At 36.3% G+C, this 17,780-nt stretch overlaps 2 gene segments (V, D, J or C); both read left to right on the forward strand.

Moving 5' to 3' along the window:
• Nucleotides 1-511: 511 nt before the first annotated feature.
• On the forward strand, nt 512-1,000 carry LOC119261870 (the record flags this gene model as incomplete). The annotated part of the segment is given in 2 exon segments: nt 512-596; nt 717-1,000. Coding segments are annotated over 2 exon segments (327 nt in total), but the record flags the coding sequence as incomplete, so codon positions are not given.
• Nucleotides 1,001-13,209: 12,209 nt separating this feature from the next.
• On the forward strand, nt 13,210-15,927 carry LOC119261833. The segment is given in 3 exon segments: nt 13,210-13,265; nt 13,421-13,738; nt 15,716-15,927. Coding segments are annotated over 3 exon segments (516 nt in total).
• Nucleotides 15,928-17,780: the final 1,853 nt, after the last annotated feature.

Below are 17,780 nucleotides of genomic sequence, written 5' to 3' on the forward strand. Positions count from 1 at the left end.
TGGATCATGTTATACCTTTGAGGACAAATTTACTTGTGGTACTAAAATTTACTGGACAGTACTGTAGCCCATCTGCTAGAGTGCTACAGATGCAGTTTATTAGCCACCACTACCACATTCATCAATGGATTAAATTGCTGCGATACCAAAACTGACTAAACATTATTTGAGTGATGTACTATTTTCAGTACTGTAATGATATCAACATGGATGTGGTGTTGCACTGATAATTGCACCTTTATTGCTGTAGCTAATAAAATGGTCCATAACAGGTCAAAGACAGATGCATGTAATACACTCTGAGTATGCATAGGTTAATTCCATACATACATCCATGAAGCACCATACATTTAACATCAAAACACAAAGGTCTGAAAGCCAGTCACTGTACTATCAGATGAAATAGGATCACAGCTCAAATGAGTGAGCAGCAAATTCTAAACTACGAGTGGGTGGAGCTAGAAGTGGTGACATACAGCACACTCAACAACAGAGAGCCAACACTGCTATGAATGTCTAATGCTGGAGATCTGAACTCTCACTCAGAACAATCATGCTGCTCTTTTTCTCTGTTTTTGGGATTGTTGCCAGGTTTGGTAAGTCATACAGTTTTATTATAACGTAATAAATAATGACTAGGAAAATGTACAAATTATAATAGTACAAAAACATGAAATTTGAAACTAAAATGTGTAAATACTCTCATAACTTTGTAGGTGAAAGTGTGGACTCTATCAGACCAAATGAAACCAGCGTGTTTGTGAGTGAGGGAAGCAGAACCACACTGTCCTGCACATATGATGGATCCCCTTACAGTCTCCACTGGTATCAGCAAAAGCCTGGATCAAGACCAGAGTTTCTGCTGCTGATTCATGTGTCCACTAGACGTGTGACTGAAGCTAAAATAGCTGACCCCAGACAATCTATAATACTTCCTAAAGATAAAAATGAAGTGGATCTGATCATCTCCTCTGCTGCAGTATCAGACTCTGCACTCTACTACTGTGCCATGCAGCCCACAGTGACAGGAAACCCAGCTACACTGTACAAAATCATTTCAAATGGCTGAGGAAGAGCCTCGCTTTTCTCTAAAGGGGGAGCTATTCAACAAATCTTCAGCACCTCTATACACTGGAATTGTTAGTTAGTCCTTTCTTAGTGTCATGAGGAAAGAATAGAAACAAAAGGCAAATATAGAAAAATAGAGTCCAAATGTACAAAATTTACAAGCGCATTTGGGACAGTAGGTAAAATGCTAAAAAGGAAAAGAGTAACAGTGATTTGTAAACTGTCTTTTCCAGATATTTAATTGAAAAGAACAAAAAACAAAAGATATTTAAACTTTTAATATTTTGCCATAACAATTTTCTGGTTAGCCCCCTCTAGCAGCACAGTGGGAAACACATTTGTATTTATAAAACACTCTCCAGCCATATGCCAGCATATATTACTTCAAGGATGTCTGTAAATAATGGTATTTATCAGAATCGTCTCAGTGGTTGGATCACATGCCAGATACCAAGAGGTTTTACTGAACTGGGAAAATCTACTTCTAGTTACAGAGCACCAGCGAGCTGGACCCTCACTATAGGAAACTGTTTTACTCAATTTTTACTATTATTGTAGATAATATCTTCTTATCTTTATTTTAGCTATTTAATTTAATTTCTTATGTATTTAATTTATTTTTAAATGATTTATTCATTTGTTTATTTATTATTATTCATATTTGTGTTCTTGTTTTAATTGCGAGTTTTTTATTATTATTATTTAATTTTTTTTGTTATTAATTCATTTTAGTTTCCTTTTTTTGATCTTAAAAACCTCGGGTTTGGGGTTTTATAAAACGTTCATCCATTGTGATATCACAAGGAGGGCATGCAGCCATGTCTACCGTGATGTCATCAGGGGCGTGGCACTTTGCGCGTTAAGCGTATTTCGGTGCATTATGACATCACCGTTGTCTGATTGGCTGAGCTTGCCTTACACACTGAACATGAAATTTGAACTCTTATGTAAAAAATGAAAACCTCATCTAGAAACGCAGTTTCAGGAAATCAAACGAAATCAAACAAAATAATCAAAGAATGAAATATCAGTTTAATTTTCTTACTGTGGCATAGCTGGAAAAATTAGAGTCTGCATGAAAATGCAAGAATAACAAAACATGAAAATCCAACTTGAAAGAAGGAAAGGAGGGAAGATTCAGAGAAGGAAAGAATGACAGGTGAGAGGAAAGAATGAAAGGAAAGAGTAAAGGTTGAAAATAAGAAGGGGAGAATGAACAGAAGAAGGAAATAGTGAAAGGAAGAAGGAAATAGTGAAGGAGACCGTCAATGAAACCAATGTTAAACTCCATAAATGCTGCAGCTTTTATCACACAATAAAACTGAATACACATTCATTTACAGCTGAGTGCAAGATCACATGACGGGCACGTGCACGCTCTCTCAAACTCTGCGCCTCAACTCCTCACACACGCTGCTCTCTGAGAGAAAATATTTGACTTCCTAACATCATTTTAACAAGTTAAATGTTTGAGTTCTAGATAATATTGTCTTAAAATGGAATGTTTGTCCTTTCAAAGCGTCTACTGGCTCTCTCCACTCAGCACTGAACATGTTGATAGAATTCAGGTGATGTCACAACTGCGCTGCCACCATTTTGGCTAGCAACTTCACTCAGCAGCAGTTTGTAAAGAGATGAAGCCGTGACTGATCCAACAAAGGCAGGAAAACGTTATTGTGGACCACTTTTTAAAATCTCATTTTAAAGCATATTAACTGATATATATATATATATATATATATATATATATATATATATATATATGTGTGTGTGTGTGTGTGTGTGTGTGTGTGTGTGTGTGTGTGTGTGTGTGTGTGTGTATTGACGACTTTATTTGATTTGTTGCTGCTGTGGTAACAAACGAAAGCTAGACCAGAATTGGGCCAGATGCTGGACAGCTGTGTATGGAGCTGAAGGAAGAGGGCCACATGTTTATGCTGGGGCAGTTCAGTGCTCGGTTGACTTATGCCTCAGTACTTTCAGCTCAAGTCTAGCATGTCATAAGTTGTCCACTACTGAAGCTACAGAAAACAGCCAACACAGCCTATAAAGGTTAAAACCTCCGTTTAACAAACTTTGTTGCCCAAGTTCACCATTTTCAGATGTACAAGCCAGGAGCTACATTTGAAAAGATGACAACTGAAAGAGGGCATTAAGAAGGTCAGTCTTCATTTAAAAAAGCGCTTTTACATACATTATCAAGACTTGTGATAAATGAGTTCGGTTCAGTGAGATTAACTTTTTCAAATTATAAGGTTCCAGTATGGAAAATGGAAAGTTATAACTGTAGCTAAAAATAACAATTTGGCATAACATTTGAGAAGAATAGGCTAATTAGGTTATTGAAGCTCAGGGTTTAGTTCCATCAGAGCTAACAGACTAACCCGAGCTAATGCGCTGAAGCTAAAGTGCTAAACACGAGCTAACTTTAGTTAACTACTCTGAGTATTTAAAAAGAAATATCCAGCGCATTTCAAGTAGTAATAATTATCACTGCCATATCTAAGAGGACCCTAGTCATAAAGCATATCTATGGCACTTGGATTCCCTTATAAGTAATAGTATGCCTGCTGGAATATGACTGTAAAGTGAAGTATTTGCTAATATAATATATGCTTAAATAGATTAAATAGATTTCATAATATTTGAAAAGAGAAATGATTTCACGTTTTAATTACTTAAACATTCTATGTAGAGTATTTCTACACTCAGAAAAGTGGTAAAAGTAGTGGTCAAGGAGGTGGAGCTTACTTCTTGAATTTTACATGTTTCTTTTATGCTGTGCTCTTGGTCTGTCATTAAACACACAGCATCCCCATAATGTGGTCATTTGCTCATTTTGTTTTGCTTCTGCTTGTTGGTAGGTATATGAAATATGCATATATACAAATATACCTTATTTGTATATTTTCATTTTTACAAAATAGTTTGTAGCAGCAAATATATGAAATCTTAAAAACAAAACAGCTAAAAAAAGTCTTTATATTCAGTTGCAGTGGTTTCAGGAAACAAAGGCCTGTCTTGGTTTTGCAAATTCTGCTCTTTTTTTATTTCAGGTGGCGCATATTCAAATACAGTCTCTCCACTGGAAACTAAAAAGCAGGTTTCAGTGGGTGACAGTGTTTCCCTCTCCTGCAGCTACAGCAGCAGCAATATGGACAGCATTCATTGGTATCAACAATATCCCTCATCTAAACTGGACTTTCTCCTGTATATAACTCCATCAGGGCGTTTGAGTAGCTCTCGACCACCTGGCTTCTCTGCTAAGGTGGAGAACAGTAGAGTGGATCTGTTGATCTCCTCTGCTAAATTATCAGACTCTGCACTCTACTACTGTGCTCTGGAGCCCACAGTGACCAGAAACCCAGCTACCCTGTACACAAACTGACTGTGTGATGAGGCGATGTGGTTTTGTACTGGGTTTCCTGACAGGTGTGACTTTCTTAATACGCAGGAACATGTGGTTGATGAATTTGAGTGTAAGATAAGGCCGCATATTATTGTGTGACTGTAGGAGGGGGCAGGTTGGAAGGACCCCACCCCACCACTCTTCCCCTTAAAAAACAGATATCACTGTAAAATACAATGTTGTTGAAGGCTGTGACACAGACAGCATCCTCAGAAATTCAAGGAGTCGCTCTGCCATTGGAATAGGTGGATGGTTTTGATGGCACTTAATTCTGCATTGTGGGTAATGTTGGGTTTTGGCTGAGTTATTTCACTGCTGGTAGGCAAGGCAAGTTTATTTGTATAGCACTTTTCATACGAGTGCCATGTCACACAAGTGGTTCACAGAAACACAGAAAGAAAAAAAAGAACATTAAATACTGTTAAATAATAAAACTGACGATGTCCTGAGACCTAAAACATCATAAAGTAATCTGCAAAGATCATAAAAACAAACAAAAAGAAAATGCTTAAGATAAAAGACAATAAAAACAATATGAGATTAAAAACTGCTAAAATGAAGGGCTGTACTAAGAAAACAAGAAAACAAGAACATCTTTAAGATTGGCTTAAAGATGGCACACGTTTGGTGCACATCTGACCCCCCAGCTGTTGGCAGCATAGTGACTGAATGCTGCCTCACCCTGTTTGGTTCTGATTCTGGGCACTACTAATTGATTGGTCCCTAGTGGTAGAAGAGGCCCATTGTGTTTCTACACTTCAAGCAGATCAGTAATGTATTTGGGTCAGTCAGAAGCAGTTTAAAGTCAATTCTGTACTTAACTGACTTGGAGCAATGTGCTTGGATCTCTTAGTTCTCATACTCAGACTCTACTAAGCGGTCCCTACTTCCATGTGCATAGGCAGTGAAGTTAACCCGCTTTGCCATCAGCACATGCAGTTCATCTTCCTGATACCATAGAACATAGTTCTTCATTTACTTACTAGTTCCTACTTTTACTTATAAGCCTGCCTCTCAAACCAAATAACACTATACTTGGCATAGACTACTAATGAATGTACTGTTCACTGTGTAATAGTTGTTTGTGCATTGGTGAATAATGCAAAATGATTGTTTTATTATAGGCAGAACAAATGCTTTCACACAACACATCATAATGAATTATAGCATTCAATAAAGTTATTTGCACTTCTGTGTGTTCAATCTTATGTGTAAACACTATTTGTACAAAAAAGTAAATAACAATATAAGGATATATTGTAAAATAACAATATAATGGAATAAAATAAAAACCAACACAAAAGCAATCCTAGCCTGTAACAACATACTATAGAAATGATATCCATGTGCATGCTGTGAATGTGTACTGACTGTCCAGCTCTGGGTTTTTTAACACAGCCTGTGTGGAGCCACCTTTCACATTTACCACAGGCAATCTATGTAAAATGACTAAGTTTAAATGGGCATTTTTTGTTTGTTTAACAAAAACAGTGGTGAACAAAGTGTGTATGTATATATTTGTATATATGTATATATAACAAATGTGTATATCTGAGGGGCAATGGAAAATTAAAACTTTCTATTCATATTATTTTTCATACTTGAGTTTAAGTTCAAACATATTTGCTTAATAAATGTGACTTATTGGCAATAAATCTCCATTATGTTGATGAACAATTTCTAGAGAACTTGTTCATGTCTGTGCCCACAAAAGTCATCATAATACAAAATGTATTAGGCTTTGAACTTTAAATCTAATTTTGCAAACATATAATAATGTAGTTCTTTTATTAAGTAATAAACTCACGTAAAACAGCCATAACATAATAGTTAACCATAGAATTTCTGCAGCCGACTCGTCATGTAATTCTGTCTCCCCACAGAAATGGCATAAGTTGCTAATGTTGTCTGGTGACAGGGTTAGTAGAGTGTGCTCATAAGACAAAAAGTCTTAGTAGAGTTCTCCAACTATATGAGCCTTTATTCTATTGTTGCAGGAATGAGGGTGATTACTTCTTGCCATCTTTCCATTTAAAACCAGTAACCAGGCTGTGATATCAGCTTATGTTAGCTTAAGGATTATCTTATATCATGGGTCTGAAATACTACTTAATAACTGAACTATGTACTACTGGCATCCTTGCTGAAATGTCAGCTATGGCATTTATGAATCAGAGCGCTTGTTATGTCCCTTCTCATTTTGTTGAATGATTCCAGATCAGCTGAGAAACTGACTGGCTTTCCAGTCAATATTTGCTCCACAACTAAGGTAAAATAATGTGTTATTGTCACATGGTAAAGAATCACCTACTACACACGTTTTTCTCTAATGAAATCTTGTTTGTTATTATTACATTAGAACAGCCTGCCCTACTGAGCCTGTGGTAGAATGTTTAGAGATAATCTTCAACCTATACTGAAAAATCTTACAGTAGATGTATAACAAATTTGTGTATACACACCTTCAGAGCAAATACACCACAAGATGTAACATCTTGGAGGGGCTGGGGCTTATTTCACAATGGCACTTTAAGACTGGCATTCCTTTTTTCTTTACCAGGGCTCTTAAAACAGTAGCTTTTGGGAAGATGAACTTGGGAAGTTTGGAGTCAACCAAGAGAACATTTTTTTCTCTTTTGCTCTGATTCTCCCCGTGAAATATACAATTTTGAAATCCACAGACTTACAGTTGAAAACCCCTTATTTAAGAGATGTCTAACTATTATAGGGGTCTTAGGGATCCCATTGAGACATACTTCTAACTAGAAACCAGTGATGGAGGTTGTTTACCACACTCAAAATGCTGTATTTAGATGGCTTCCACTAATAAAATAAAAAATTATATTATTGCAACAAAACAAATTACAAAACAATAACTTGTTGGTAACCAGTAATCAGTGCATTAAACAATAATTATATGCATACTTAACAGATGCAGACGTCTGTCATAAAACTGTGCAGAAGCCAGAAGGAATTCTAAATCCAGAGAAGTACATAAAGTACACATACAAAGCAATAGAAAGTAAAATGTGTAGTATTAAATCAGCTTACCTTCACTATTTGAATTTTGTTATACCAAACTGCCATCATTGCAAAAGAATTCATATGGAATACCTCCACAAAAAAAATGCTTATTGGGATTTCTCACCCTCAACTTAATTATTAATTGCCTGATGTACAAAATTATTTTATTAGTTAATAGAACACACCTCACTCTCCAGTTCTTTTCCAGGGACCAGAGAATATGGCCCTACATTGGCCATATATATATATGAATGAATCTGCCAGAAGAGGGCAGACTTAATCCAGATTTTCTAAGACACTGAAACAGTTATGCAGCTGCAAGGGAATCTTCAGTAAAGGACCATTTTAACTTCCATATGAAAATACTTTGGCTTAATCGTCAGGTTATCAGGTTGTCTATGACTTTCATTATATAATGATTCAGCACACATATGTAAAAATATTGTATCTGAATTTACTGTATAGTTGAAGTCTTCATCCTGGATTTTGTAATCACTGGTATATATATATATATATATATATATACACACACACACACACACACACACACACACACACAACCCCAATTCCAATGAAGTTGGGACGTTGTGTAAAACATAAATCAAAACAGAATACGATGATTTGCAAATCCTTTTCAACCAATATTCAATTGAATACACTACAAAGACAAGATATTTTATGTTTAAATGGATAAACTTTATTGTTTTTTGCAAATATTCACTCATTTTGAGTTTCCCAACTTCATTGGAATTGGGGTTGTATACATTTGTGTGTGTGTGTATACACACAAACCATCTTCTTAGTTGAGATATAAAGCTTAAGTGACCTAATCTGCATTCCTCTGTTCTTCTAACAGATCCACTGGCAAATGTAGGAGGAGTCTTTACATGTTTGAACAGTAGCACCACATCTCTCCTCATTATCTGAACACTGGAACCACCATGATGTTTCTCTGCTCTCTGACTGTCTTTATGATCATGCTAGGTAAGTGCAGCTTACTACATTTGTGTCTTTGTAAATGACATTGTCTAACTTTAAACTCAAAAGTTTTTTTTTTCTCTTAACCACAGATGACTGTTCTGCACAGTCAATAGCACCACTGAGGAACAGAATGCTAGTTCATGCCCTTAAAGATGAGAAAATTACTCTTTCCTGCAAGTATGAGGGAACAGTCCAAGACCTACATTGGTATCGCCAGTATCCTGGATCCAGACCAGAGTTCCTGCTGATGATCTTACCATCAGAAATGAAAACTGTAATACCTGCAACTCCTCCATTCAAATACCTGGATGCTGACATTAGTCTAAGTGATAAAAGAGTGGATCTGTTGATTTCCTCTGCTGCAGTATCAGACTCTGCACTGTACTACTGTGCCCTGAGGCCCACAATGACAGGAAACCCAGCTACACTGTACAAAAACTACATTTTCTTCTGTCTTTCCATTGAGTTCAAATGTATTGTCTCCTTTCAGCATAATGGTAATTTATACAGTCTGCAGTGGAACTGTCAGTGTCTTGCATCCAGACCACAGTATGTACTAAATGCAGATAAACTAAGTAATAAGTTTCCCAAGACAAGTTTGACATGTTAATAAAAAAATCTAAATTCTGTGAATGAATATCACTTTGGGTGCAATAATCATAATTAATCATATTCATAATTTCTGTCTTTATCTTTAAGAATGCTATGACATCCAACTCTGACTATGCTCTGATAGTAGTACTGTTGTCAAGACCACTAGATCCAAGTCAAGACTGAGACAAGGACACATCAAGTCCTAGTCAAGACCAAGACTTTTAGCAGTCGAGTCCAAGTCGAGACTGAGACCAGAAGCGGCCTAAGTTGAGACAAGACCGAGACCAGATTGAGATTGAGATATATTATAATTAATATGTAGACTAAACATTCTGATCTGCTCTCAGGGGATGTTTGAAACCAATAATGCTCAGTTAAGTCATCATATAAATATTAGTTCAGTAAATTCCAAAGTGTGCTCTTTTGCAAAAACTAATAAACACGGCCACCAAAGCTGCTACCTGCTACTCGTTCAGCATTTCTGTTCCACCTTGAATGGTGCAGTAACATTTAAGCGTCTTATGTGTAGAAGAAGCTCCACAAAGAAGCTGGTGAATTGGAAGCCAACATCATGTCACAGAAACATCTGTAGACATCAAGATAACCTGAATAAATCCATCCTTAATCATGAAATACCTCCAAAATGAGCAGCTATGGGGCAGCACAGCAATACTGTAATCAGCCACTGGGGCTGTGGGACTACTGAATACGTCTCACTGGCTGATCTAATTCTGCTTTCCAAAACACATACTTCCATACCTTCTAATGGGAGGGTGCTGGTTGTACATACTATTTAGTGCGCTGGTACACTGTTTGGGATGCAGCAGAAGTGAAGCAGCAGGAAATCACAGCTGTTTAGATTTCAGCTCCCATTTATCATTTTGGAAATGAATCCAATAATAAGGCAAGACACTTAAATATGCTCTGAATACTAGTTTTGAAACAAGCATCCCCCGCCCCCCTCCCAAAAGAGCATGGTTTTGCTGCCTTTGCTTGGTCGGTTATGGCTTTATTATCTCATAAGAGACTATCACAGTGCTGTCGAATGAGCTTACTTACCAAAATGATGGAAGCATGACTGTGTGCCATCATCAGAACACTCTGAATCCAGGGAGAGAAAACGCCAAAGAAGCTATAGTTAAGTGAATGCATGGGTGCTGTATCTTGAAAGTAGAAATTACACTTGAATAAAACCAAAAAGTATCTACATTTAAAGATAGATTTAAAGTAAAAAAAAGCCAAAATAGTCCAAAGCATCATTGGATTCCAAATTTTGCTTCTTTCCCTTAGAACTAGAGGTTAATGTAACTATAAACATGAGAATATATCATTAAAATTCTCTGAACCACTCAAACTACATCTAGGTCTTAATGAATGTCACTCGGTCTGGTCTGTGTGTTTTAGGACACAGTATAAGTTAAAAATGAAACAGTCTTCACTGCTATGACCTGCCATTTCAGCAAACACCAGGGCTGGTGCACTCAGAGAAGGCATAAACTAGAGGACAGTGCATCTGTTTTCTGTTTTATGATGGTCATTGTCACAAAAAAAACATTGCTCATCTACTCCTGAGGTGGTTTGGGTATATTGATCCTACTTGCAGCATTCAGTACGACGGTACTGTGGAAAAGTCAGAGACCTCTCTTTATTTACTTAAGTTAAATTAAAGACAGTCAGTAAGTCATTAAATAATTTTCAAGCAACAGATACATGAACAGAAAACATATATAGTTCACTCCAATTAACTGGTTAAAAGTCAGAATTGAAAACTTGATTGAAAACATTTTTTTTTTTTTTTTTGCTGAAATTTTACTGACTTGGACTAAAAATCGTTGAAAGACACTTTTGCGTTGAAAGACCCTAAACTTTATTTATTTTTTTGTTAAAATAAATGACTGAACATTCCATTTTATCACTAGCAAGACAATAACAATGCCTTCAAATCTTTCCCATTTTTTTTATTATTGAGTGTTTCAATAGTGACTATTTTCACTCATTTTAAGGAAACTCACACTCACTGTCATTACTAGCAAACACATTTTGAACAGCTGTACACCCATAAAATAGGAGTTTTCAATAAAACACTCAAACGTTTATTTATTTGCAGGAAATGTGTTTGTCTATTCCCTTTTCTCAGTAACAGCTTCTTCACAGCTACATATAATTTTGTACATTTCTCTTCATTATGAATGTGGACTAAGCTGATCTCTTTAAACATGAACCATCATGGAAATGAATAACTTGTATTTACTGGCTGTTTTAACTGGAAATTAAACAAATGAAACTTGGTCTGTGAATTTGAACAACACTGAAAGGGCATCAACTCTAAGAAAATGGGGACAAGTTGTGGTCTAGGAGGTGGAGCACATTTCTGCCTTGTCTTCATTGACAAGCTCTAAACAGCACTAAACACAGAGGATCTCCCATCATGCTGTTATTTGCTCATTTCATTTTGATAGTGCTTATAGGTACGTATGAAATGCATAATTCAATTGTTACTATTGAAAGAAACATTTGCACTTAATGCACTTAAAAGAAAAAATAATAAATAAAATGAACTGTGTATAATCCATTACAGTGGCTTTAGATTTAGCCTGGCTTGGATTTAACATGTTTTTCTCTTTTATGTCAGGTGGAGTTTATTCAATCAATCCTTTAGAAACTGAAAAGCAGGTTTCAGAGGGTGACAGTGTTTCCCTCTCCTGCAGCTACAGCAGCAGCAATGTGTACAACATTCTGTGGTATCGCCAGTATCCCTCATCTAAGCTGGACTTTCTGCTATACATATTTGAATCAGGGGATTTGAGTGACCCTCTACCACCTGGCTTCTCTGCCAGGATTGAGAATGAAAGAGTGGATCTGTTGATCTCCTCTGCTAAATTATCAGACTCTGCACTCTACTACTGTGCTCTGAGGCCCACAGTGACAAGAAGCCCAGCTTCATTGTACAAAAACTGACTCTCTGATGAGGTGATGTGGTTTTGTGTTGGGTTTCCTGTCAGGTGTTGCTCTTGCTCAGCCAAATTCTCAGAAAAATGTGGTTGATGGGTTTAAGCCACATCATCAACTTATTTTGTACTGAAAGGAGAGAAGGTATAAACCGTATGACTAAAGAAGGGAACAGTGTTCTACAAAAGGTTGGGATGCAGAGTGGCTTCTGATTTATGCTAGTGCTGATTTACGCTGGCTTTCCATTGCTCATTCCATACCCTCCACTTCTTTTTTTGCCCAGTCCTTTAAGGGCCACTAAATTTATGGTTGACTGTATGAGCCATGAAGCAACAAGCAACAACTTATTTCAAGTGATTCTATGTTTCACAACGACACAATTTTCCACAGAAAACTCCACTAGAAACAGAACAACGTAGTAAGCACATCTCCACTGCTTTACAACAGCATGGTCTCTAAAGGTCTTTAATATTATAGCAATCTCATGATGAGAAACATCAGATACATTGGCTAGACTGACTAGATTTAAGATGTTTTTATTTATCATCACTACAGGATTTCACTGCAGAATAGTTATCCCTATTGCAGAGATGTAATGATGGAAGTCTACCAGTCTAATCTTTTTTATAGGATTGAGGGGACTGATTCATTCGTAAGAGGAAGCTGAAGTAAGGGACCAAGTAAAACAACCAAATAAAGTTTTGAGACTCTCGTTTAATCATAGTCTTCTCATGGTCTGTAGGTTCTAATTTTCCTTTTAACATGTTCAACACATGCATGTCAGCACATATTCTAAAAGGTCAGTAAGTGGACCATGACAAAGCTACACAACAACAATTAGCTCATTTTACAAATAAAGTGAACAAAAATGGCATTGATTTGCATAAATTAGACAAATTCAAATTATTTATTGAACTTGAACAATTATAGGTCACAAAAATATACATTTGAATTTAAATGTCCATGAGTTTAACATAATACACAGTATACTAACAAGGTGAAGGGAGCATGAAGTGAAAGAAAAGGAATCTAATCACATCCATAAAAAGTCATTTTAGATGTGAAATTAAAGAAACGTGTCTTTCTCCTGGTCTACATTCCTCTTATAGCAGATTCACTGAGACATGTAGGAGGAGTCTTTACATGCTTGAACAGTAGCACCAATTATCTCCTCGTTATCTGAACACTGGAACCACCATGATGTTTCTGTGCTCTCTGGCTGTCTTTATGATCATGATAGGTATGTTATTAACCATATTTATATCTGAGTGAAATACATAACTCTGTTTGACTTTGTAGTGATGTGTGTGTATGGCAGTGGTAAGTTGACTGGCAATTCATGTAAAGAAAAAGAAGGAGAAAGGAAGTTCTTTTGATTTCTTTATTTCTTCACAGGGAACTGTGTTTCACAGTCAATAGCACCACTGAAAAACACAATCCATGCTGTTGAAGATCAGACACTTACTCTCTCCTGCAAGTATAATGGTAGTGTGAATAATCTGCAGTGGTATCGTCAGTATCCTGGATCCAGACCAGTGTATTTACTGATGACATTTCCAGGATCACCAACTGTGAGCCATGCAACTCCACGTTTTCCAAGACTGGATGCTAAAGAAAAGAACAAAACACTGGATCTGATCATCTCCTCTGCTGAAGTATCAGACTCTGCACTCTACTACTGTGCCATGAAGCCCACAGTGACAGGAAACCCAGGTACACTGTACAAAAACTCACTGCAGGATGATGCTTTGCTTTTTGTATTGGGTTTCCTTTCACTTGTTCACTTTCTGAAACATGAAAAAACAAACACATTCATAGAACAATGTGGTTGTTAAATGGGTAGTAATAGTAGTAATTTATATTGTATTAATCTGGAGAATAATGCAACTAATGGGGTCCCTGCTGTTAGTGTTGTAGTTAAAACTGTTAGATCTGAGTTTGAGTTAAGACCGAGATGGGACCCATCGAGTCCGAGACAAGACCAAGACTTTTAGTAGTCAAGTCCAACTGAAGAACAAGACCACATTAAGACTTTTTTAAAAATAAAAAAATATATAAAAAATGAAGTTTGATTTGTGTTCATTGTAACATCTATCTTAACATTTTTTTGCTGATACACTTACTAATTTCTTGTAAGATCTAGAAAATTAGCATGTTCTTTATTAAGTTGGTACATGTTACCATAATATTATTCTATTAACGTCCAATTATCACTGAGATCTATAAAGTGCTACAATTTTTCAATAATAGGTCATTTTCAATTTTAATAAAAGATAGCAAAGTATTGTCACAGCACAATTAGGACCATGTGGGATTATAGTGGACAGTGTCTCACTGAGATTCAGCGTCTCACAAGAGGGCAGCTTTAATCTAGATTTGCTGGATTGAGGTGAGTTATTAATTTGAGGAAGCTGAACTGAAGTCTACAGGTTAAAATAAACATCCCAAAGACACATTTGATTCATTAAAACATAAAACACATATTAAAAAGGTGGAGAAAACTCCACAAAAACCAGCTGCTAGTTGTTAACTGCTCTGCCACTGAACACAGAAGATCTTCCATTATGCCGCCATTTGCTCATTTTATTTTAAAAATGCTTGCAGGTATGTGAGTATGACCAATATCCCTCATCTAAACCGGACTTTCTGCTTTATGCACCTGAATCTGGCCAAGAGTTAGTCAATAAAAGGATATATTTGGTCATACTATCTCTTAATGTGCACTTAAACCTCTTTTTAGCATTCAGTATCTTCTTTTTTTATTTTTTTATTTGCCGAACTATGTTTGTTGTCTAGAAGCAACACTGTAGGGCAGTAGAATGGATTTAGCCAGTCACAAGCCAGATCTTGCCACTTCAGGGAACACAGGTTCATCATTTCTTCCCATTGTCACACACTGTTGCCTCATACCCTAAAAGGACTCCTGCACACGTTAATTATTAAAAATATTTTTCAATTTAATAATCAGTTCAATATCCTGCAAGAAAAATTATTCTTTTTTTTAAATTGCTCTCATAATGTGTGCAGTAGACGGTTAAAACCCAACAAAGCATTAGAAAAGTTTGCTTACTAATGTAACTATAACCTATTAATGATATGCATGTGCACAGTAAGACTCCTCAATGGGTAAGACAAATCATTAGAACACAGGACACTGTGAGTTGCTCTAACATTAGTAAATTAAGTGGAATATACACAGACTGGCTGATTGTTAACATACATACATAAATACATACTTATATAATATAATTGAATTAAAGACCACACCAACTAAGAAAAGTAAAAATGGAAATTAAAAAGAAATAAATAAGCCACTTTTTTAATGGGGAGAGACCTGTGTTATCTGTATTCCTCTGTTCTTATAACACATCCACTGACAAATGTAGGAGGAGTCTCCTCACTATCTGAACACTGGAACCACCATGATGTTTCTCTGCTCTCTGACTGTCTTTTTGGTCATATTGGGTATGTCTTAGTAACTACATTTATATCTATGTGAAATATATTTTTTCTGTTATTGACTTTGTGATGTGTGTGTGTGTGTGTGTGTCTGTGGTATGCCTGTGATAAGTTAGCGTGACTGCTGATTTATCTTATTAAAACAATGTTATTCATTATATTATTATATTTATAAAGAATAAATAGAAAAAAAAACTGCAAACTTCTTTTTTTTTTTCTATTTCTTCACAGAGAGCTGTGTTTCACAGTCAACAGCACCACTGGACAGCAAAGTCCTGGTTCAGATGAGACAGTTACTCTCTCCTGCAAGTATGAATCTAGAGGTACTCCAAGTATTCTGCAGTGGTATCGTCAGTATCCTGGAACCAGACCAGAGAATTTACTGATGATATATCCAGGATCAAATCTGGTGAGCTTTGCAACTCCACCTTTTCCATGACTGAATGCTACAGAAAAGATGCTACACTGTACAAAAACACTGAACTGAATTTTATACTTGTTGCCTTGTCTTCCAATTGTCTGCCTTCTGCAAAACAAACAAACAAAAAAAAATCTATATAATTGAAATGTAATGTAACTAACGGGGTACCTTACATAAACATAAGGTAAAAAAGATCAAGCTTGCTTAGTCATTCATCATTCAAAAGACTATAGAATACACATGAACTGGGATAAAAGCATGTTGACTTTGTATAATTTCGGCAATAAATAAATGCCAAAAATCAGGAGGAATAATTAAGAAGTTTTAATCCACCAGAGCTGTAGTGAACCTACCAGTAAGAGAATGCAAGTCTATTTTACCCTAATACACAAAGAGGAGGATAATTAGAGAAGTGAACACAATTTTATATTTAGAATTTTTATCTGGTAACAAGTAGAAAATTAGCATATAATTTTGTTATAATAACCTGTTATGATCATTTTATTGCTTTATACACCACATACACACTAGTGAAGACACACACTAGGGGGCAGTGAGGACACTTGCCTGGAGTGGTGGGCAGGCCCATCTGCAGCACCTGGGGATCAGTTGGGGGTTAGGCGCCTTGCTCACAGGCACCTCAGTCACATATTGTCAGCTAAGGGGATCAAATCAGCAACCTTCTGGTCACGAGGCTGATTCCCTAACCTCCAGCCTACAACTGCCCCCACATTTTGAAGATAAAACAAGAGACCAATTCAACCAGCCATAAGACTGTAGAGCGCTGCAATAATGTTACTGTTTAAGTAAATTATAGTTATGAAAAACTGTTACCATTACAGTTGTGAAAAAAATTCAACACCTCCAGCCAAATTACATGCTTTTGATTTTCTAAGTGTAAAATAAGTTAACATTTAAAGTGAAAGTATCCTCTAAAGAGAAAAAACAAAAAAAATACATTTCTCTAAAACTTTTGGAGAAGAATTTGTATCTAATAGCTAAGTTACCATACTAAGAAAAATCATACAATCTAAAATGTGCCGCAACTTTTGCACAGGCCACATTTTACGTTTTATTTTTACCCCACCTCCACCATTTTCTGTGAGATTCTTCCACGTTTTGGGTGATTCCTCAAATTAGTGCTTGTGTGGTGCTTATGTTTTGTTACTCAGCCAATATTTGAGGGTCTGGTGGGCCCACCACGTCATTAAGTTTTGAAATCAATACAGCGTATAATATTTAAATAAATCTAAGTGAAGCAATGTTCAGAATTTAAACACATTTACATTAATCTGAAAAACATCAGACAAGGAGTCTTTACATGCTTGAACAGTAGCACCACATCTCTCCTCATTATCTGAACACTGGAACCACCATGATGTATCTGTGCTCTCTGACTGCCTTTATGATTATGCTAGGTAAGTGTTATTAACTACATTTTATATCTTTGTAAAATCAATTTTTTGTTTTCTGTTTTCTGACTTCTGTGTTTGTTGATCAGTGCTAAATTAGGTTGGTTGGCAATTCATCTTTAAAAAGTCACAAAAATCAGTTTTTTATTTCTTCACAGGAAACTGTGTTTCACAGTCAATAGCACCGCTGGACAACAAAATGCAGATTCATGCTACTGAAAGTGAGACAGTTACTCTGTCTTGCAAATATGAGTATGATCGTGTTGCACGTAGTCTGCAGTGGTATCATCAGTATCCTGGATCGAAACTAGAGCATTTACTGATGATAATTCCAGGATCAAAAGATGCGAGCTATGCAGCTGCACCAAGAATGAAAGTTGAAGAAAACAAAAAAACACTGAGTTTGACGATCTCCTCTGCTGCAGTATCAGACTCTGCACTCTACTACTGTGCCATGGAGCCC

The sequence above is a fragment of the Pygocentrus nattereri genome, chromosome 2 (genome assembly GCF_015220715.1).
Source record: "Pygocentrus nattereri isolate fPygNat1 chromosome 2, fPygNat1.pri, whole genome shotgun sequence".
Taxonomy (NCBI): Eukaryota; Metazoa; Chordata; class Actinopteri; order Characiformes; family Serrasalmidae; genus Pygocentrus; species Pygocentrus nattereri.